This window comes from Scyliorhinus torazame, chromosome 14 (assembly GCF_047496885.1).
Source record: "Scyliorhinus torazame isolate Kashiwa2021f chromosome 14, sScyTor2.1, whole genome shotgun sequence".
In the NCBI taxonomy this organism is placed as follows: domain Eukaryota; kingdom Metazoa; phylum Chordata; class Chondrichthyes; order Carcharhiniformes; family Scyliorhinidae; genus Scyliorhinus; species Scyliorhinus torazame.
Window position 1 is genome coordinate 215520978 of NC_092720.1, and position 6403 is coordinate 215527380.

General features: G+C 47.0%; 1 protein-coding gene across 1 annotated transcript; it reads left to right on the forward strand.

The window, feature by feature from the left end:
- Positions 1 to 1040: 1040 nt before the first annotated feature.
- Positions 1041 to 5488, forward strand: LOC140389426 (tumor necrosis factor-like). Its single transcript, XM_072473569.1, has 4 exons — positions 1041 to 1320; positions 2169 to 2229; positions 2586 to 2651; positions 3771 to 5488. The coding sequence occupies exons 1-4, from the start codon at positions 1144 to 1146 to the stop codon at positions 4172 to 4174; spliced, it is 708 nt and encodes a 235-aa protein (XP_072329670.1). The 5' UTR covers positions 1041 to 1143; the 3' UTR covers positions 4175 to 5488.
- Positions 5489 to 6403: the final 915 nt, after the last annotated feature.

Genomic DNA, 6403 nt, shown 5'->3' on the forward strand with positions numbered 1-6403 from the left:
GCCTCCACCCTATCCCCATAACCCAGTAACCCCACCTAACCCTTTTGGAAACTAAGGGCAATTCAGCACGGCCAATCCAACCAACTTGCACGTCTTTGGGCAGTAGGAGGAAACCGGAGCACCCGGAGGAAACCCAGGCAGACACGGGGGAGAACGTGCAGACTCCGCACAGACAGTGACCCAGGGATGAATCGAACCTGGTACCCTGGAGCTGGGAAGCAACTGTGCTAACCGCTGTGCTACCGTGCTGCCCATCAAATATCTCCAAAGTCTATTGAACTTGAAGAGGCCATGGGGGGTGGCTGCCTTAATGTGCCTAGTGTCCCCATGTGTATTATGGTGATCATGATGTGGAGATGCCGGCGTTGGACTGGGGTGAGCACAGTACGAAGTCTTACAACACCAGGTTAAAGTCCAACAGGTTTGTTTCGATGTCACTAGCTTTCGGAGCGCTGCTCCTTCCTCAGGTGAATGAAGAGGTCTCTTCATGCAGACCTCTTCATTCACCTGAGGAAGGAGCAGCGCTCCGAAAGCTAGTGACATCGAAACAAACCTGTTGGACTTTAACCTGGTGTTGTAAGACTTCTTATTATGGTGATGATACACATGGGGACACCAGGCGAATTAAAGCTGCCTTGCCTGCTAATTTAACATTGCAATCCTGATTTAATTCCAGTACATCTGCTTAAGGTCAATATATCTATTGTGAACTTTATCCTTCCAATGTGAATCGCACTGTCTGCTTCTCCTGTGTACAAGTTGCTGATTCCTAAATCACAACATGGATTGCATTTCAAAAATAACCACAGTTTCCCCCCTCCTCGGCCGCTTTCGCTTCAATGACAGGGGTGATCAGATACACTGTGGGAGGACGGGTCGGTTTGTAACGGACCACTTTTGGTTTCGTTCGAGTTTCAGCAGGATTTGGGAAGCGGCCGATTTGGAGGTTGAGCGAGAGAGTTGCAGAATCACATCACCATTGAGTGGGGCATTCCCCTCCTCCCATTACATCAGAGCCGGAGATGATGTGGACCGGCCATTTATATAGAGCTGTTGGGGAGCTGCTGAACTCACAAAGCACTTGAGAGAGAGCTGAGAGAGAGAGAATCAGTCAGAGAGACACACACACAGCTCCCACTGACCATGAACAGCGAGAACAAGTTACTGGACCTTGAGAGTGGGGCAGCGGTGGTGCTGAGGGAATGGGAGCCCAAGAGGAGCTGCTTCTGGCAGTCTCTCTGTGCGGTGGCTGTGCTCGGCTTGCTGGCTGTGTCTTCTTACCTCCTCCTGTGTCAGCTCGGAGTTCTCCCTTCAATGCAGGTGAGTGATTTGGATAATAGTGATCAAGTTCTGCCTTGTCTATCCCTTTCCCCGTCCCTTGCATTCCTGCTTTAGTTGCTCAAGGGGTGTATTTATTTGAGTCTGTCCCTGACAGTTCTCTCACTCACTCAGCGTGCCCTGTGTTAGACACATTCGACTGCTTACAATGATCCCAACTTTAGCCCGAATGGGTTCAAACCTCTGCAGTGCAGAAGGAGGCCATTCGGCCCATCGAGTCTGCACCGCCCCTCTTGGCCCACTCCCCCTACCCTACTCCTGTGCCCCCCCACCTAACCTGCACATCTTCGGACACTAAGGGGTGATTTAGCATGGCCAATCCACCTAACCTGCACACCTTTGGACTTGCGGGAGAAAACCGGAGCACCCGGAGGAAACCCACGCAGACACGGGGAGGACGTGCAGACTCCGCACAGACAGTCACCCGAGGCCGGAATCGAACCCGGGTCTGTGGAGTTGTGAGGCAACAGCGCTACAACCACTGTGCAGTTAAAAAAACAATAATCTTTATTGTCACAATTAACACTGCAATGAAGTAACTGTGAAAAGCCCCTAGTTGCCACACTGAGGGAGAATTCCAAATGTCCAATTCATCTTTCGAGACTTTTAGTTCCTGTTATTTAAGAGGAGCAGGCTCTCGGATAAACTATCTGTTTCCAAGCTACAGTCTGAGAATAGCTGAGAGTCTGAGCATCTCACTGTGTGTCTGCAATACACATAACCCACCGATGGATCTGGGCTGGAATTTAGCACACATGGTCCTGTTAAATTTCAGGGTGAATTTGAAGTGAATTTCACATCTTAATCTCGTCCTTTTTTAATGCCTCCAGGAACTAAGAGGGAAATCTGAGAGCGTCCATTCATCCCTGGCTACCGCCCCTGACAACAGTGGTGAGTGTTTTATCTGGTGATCTCTTTTTTCTCTACCAATCTCATACTCTCCCTCTCTCTCTATCGCTCTCTATATATACACAGCTCTCTCCATCGCTATTTCTACCAGTCTCTTTCTCTCGTAATATTACCCCACCTCTCTCATTGCTAGCCTCTCTCTTCAGCTATCTGTCCAGCACCTCTACAATCTCTCTGTCTGTCTCAGTCAACATCAATCTGTCCTGCAATCACGTTAACACACTCTCTCCTTCTTCCTATCTCTACTCCTCTTTCTTTTCTCTCTCTCTCTCTGTCAGTATGATTCCGGTTCGTGTGTGTGACAATAGTGACTGAGAATCCGTCTTTTCCATTTCCAGGTTTGCCTCATCTCATGAAGCAGGTGGGAAGTGACGCACGAGGCAGAGTCGCAGCTCACCTGACAGGTACAGGACTATTCTCAACTTTAACCCTGTAGCCAACTGCACTGTCAAAGCGACTGGGCAGAGAATTCAACTGCTTGGCGAGTCGTAACAAAGGCAGTGGAAGCAGAGTCTCTGGACATTTCTAAGGCAGTGCGAGATAGATTCTGGATGAACAAGGGGGTGGAAGGTTAACGGGGGGGGAGGCAGGAATGTGGGGGGGGAGGTCACAATCGAATCAGCCATGATGTCATTGAATCATGGAGGAGGTTCGAGGGGCCGAGTGGCCTTCTCCTGCTCCGAGTTCGAATATTCAAACTCCACCAGTGGCTGACATGGGATTTGAACCCGCACCCCCGGGATCATTACTTTAATTGTGAGTCGGGATTATTAGTCCAGTGACATTGCCACGACAATGCCACCTTCCTCGCCAGGTTCTGGAACATGAAGCTAGTCTTTGTGTGGGTGGAGCAGTGGTTAGCACTGCTGCCTCACAGCGCCAGGGACCCGGGTTCAATCCCAGCCTGGGGTCACTGTCTGAGCGGAGTCTGCACGTTCTTCCCGTCTCTGCATGGGTTTCCTCCGAGTGCCCGCAGTCCAAAAATGTGCAGGTTAGGTGGATTGACCATGCTAAATTGCCCCTTAGTGTCCGAAAGGTTTGGTGGGGTCACTGTGTTACGGGGATAGGGTGCGGGGCTGCTCTTTCAGAGGGTCGGTGCAGACTTGATGGGCCGAATGTCCTCCTTCTGCACTGTAGCGACTCTATGGTTCCATGAAGGGGGACCATGAAAATTCTTATAAAAACCCATCTGGTTCACTAATGTCCTTTCGGGAAGGAAATCTGCCGTCCTCACCTGGTCTGGCCTACATGTGACTCCAGACCCACAGCAATGTGGCTGGTGCTTAACTGCCCCCTGTGATGGCCGAGAAAGCCAGTTATTTGAATAGGGTAGAGTAAAAAATGCTGACCTTGCCGTTGGTGATATGCATATCACATGAAAGAACATAGAAAAAATATTATCCTTCAATAGTAATTCATTGGTTGTACAATGTTTTGTAATTCCTTGCCGTAGTGAATGATGCTGTATGAATTTAAGCTGCTTCGTTGTCTTTATACCATACTTATGTTGTTTCTCTCCACAGCATCAGCATTTGTCAAAGGTAAACACGTAGCCTGGCAGGATAAGGCAGACTCGACTTTCACCCATGGCGTGGAGTTCAGGGACAACCACCTTGTCATCAAGATGCCTGGTCAGTACTTTGTCTACACCCAGGTGGTCTTCCACAGTGTGGGCTGTCAGGACCAGGCCGTCTACCTGAGCCACGAGCTCGCCAAGCTGTCACCGAGTTATCCGGAGGAATCCTTGCTCCTGAAGGCCACCAAGTCCGCCTGTCACTACGGTAAACACGGAGACCCCTGGTACAAGACCTCCTACCAGGGAGCCACATTCGAGTTCGAGGAGGGAGATGAGATCTCCTCTAGGGTTAGTGAGGAGTTGGTGGACACCGCCCAAGGGAAGAGCTTCTTTGGAATATTTGCCGTGTGAAGATCTCGAGTCACCCCCAGTGATTTGCAACGACTAACCAAGAGTTTCAAATTGAAACATACCAATTGGGGCACATTGTCCTACACGGCACTAATTGGACAAGAGAAATTCAGTACTCTTTGATTTTATTTTAAAATTTGCAGAGAGACAAACTAACAAATGTGTTGGGGTTTTGGGATTGGGGAGTGGAATGGGTTATCACACTGAACTTTCAGTGCAGTCACCTCAGAGGCAGGCCCAGCACACAATGTTGCTGAGGGAAATGTGAACCCACCTGGCGAAATAGGCTAGAGTGGCTGAACACCTGCCCCTATGACATTCCTGTTATCCTACATGCCTTTAACACTGGGACCAGGTGTGGGTGAATCACTGCTGTGTAGCACTCTTTGTATTTAATTAAATTAATTGTGTTGTAATTAATTAGCGCTCTAAATAAGCTGAGTTTCTCAGTTTCCCCAAGCGCCACTGACTATTTAATTCATGACATTTAAATGATACTTAATGTTGTTCATGTTATTTAAACTGTTGCTCCTCAGGGAGAGAGCAATTCGAGAGTGAACTGGCTCAGGTCTGATATTCAGACTGGTCAGCCCCGTGGGAACAGTTATCAATTCTTGAGGAGCCTGGTCTGTGTCTTACCATCTATTTGCGTTGTAATACATCTGGAATATCATGGTGCAAGTTCAGCGATGATGCCGGCCAGCCAAAGCTCACAGCTCACAACTGGCGTAGCCCCTTCTCAGTGCAATTGTCAAAATGTTATGGGATGTTCCCTTTCTATAATATCACTGGTCGACACTTCACCAATTAGATAACGGGGAAAGAATGTTCTGCAAACACTATGAAAATCACCCCCCAAAATGATTGACGGTGAATAATCTTGAGAGAATATTGTCTGATTTCTGTTCATTTCGCGGTCATTATTTGATGGGATTTATGGTGCTTTGACCTATTTGAGGTGGTTGCTGTGACGAAGTCGCACTCCCTTAAAATCTTGTCCCCTCCAGCGGTCATTCCTCCTGTTGAGGGACAGACAGCGATTCCAGCAAGAAATCAGTTTGATGCACAGAGATTGTCTCTCTGGAATGTTGGACGAATGAATATAAATGGTGGCTCTTTGACTAAAATTTGTGTTCAATGAAAAACCGTAACATCTGTTTTAAAGATGTATTTCAGTGACAAAAGATTTAGGTTGTTCCAGTTTGATTTAAGTTACTATTTAAACCTATTTATTAATTATTTTATTTGTATTATTTATTTATTATTTATATTATTTACTGCTTATATGAATAAACATATTTTAAGTGAGTGAAATCTTTCTCTCTCTCTCTCTGATCACCACGCATTGAGTTGCTTTTAGAGATTGTCATGGGAAATGAGTCCAGGTGATGGAGGCAGTTTTACACATTTATGGAATTGTCAGATTGAGAATCTGAGAAGGGACCAGAAGGTTGGGAATCAAGAGAGATGATCGGGCATCGGAGAAAGGAGATCAGCTGTCTGGGAATGTGAAAGGGGAATACATGGGGAAATCTGAGAAAGGACAAGTCAACATTTATTCCTCAGCCAACATAAACTTGAATAAGCAGTTCATCTCTTTGTGATTAGTGGGGTCCAGGCCACTTGCAATAAATCCCCAGTCGCAAATCATTCAGGTTCGACAAGACTTAACCATCCGACAGGCGAGAACACTTTAAACGGTGAAGTCAAAAGATTAATTAACCATTAAAAGGTGGAAAGTTAACAAGTCAGAAATATTAAAAGAGCGAAGCGTCAATTAACAGTAATCAGCTCCAATTAATTGTACTTAACAGTAAGAGGAAAAGCTTAACTTTAACAATTGAACAGACTTCTCAAAACTTCCTCTGTTCATCCGACTGAAAAGGCAAAGGGATAATCCCAAAATGTGGATAACGTGCTTACAAAAAATGACCTCTGAATATCTTTACTTTAGACCGAAAATGGTGTAAGCTCACCTTAGCCAAGTTGTTGGGAATAGGCAATTGGTTTAGAACTTGTCAATGATGAGACCGTTGGCTAATTGCGCATGCTGTCGTAACGTTAGGACAATGCCTTTCTTTAAGCTATACACCTTGGGCTGCATTCTCTGTTGCTGGGATCTTCCGTTTCACCAGCAGCGCGCTCACGCCCGTGGATTTATCGTCGCCATGGGGGTGCCCACAGTGGGAAGCCCCATTGGCCGGCTGCTGGGACGGAGAATCTCGCTGC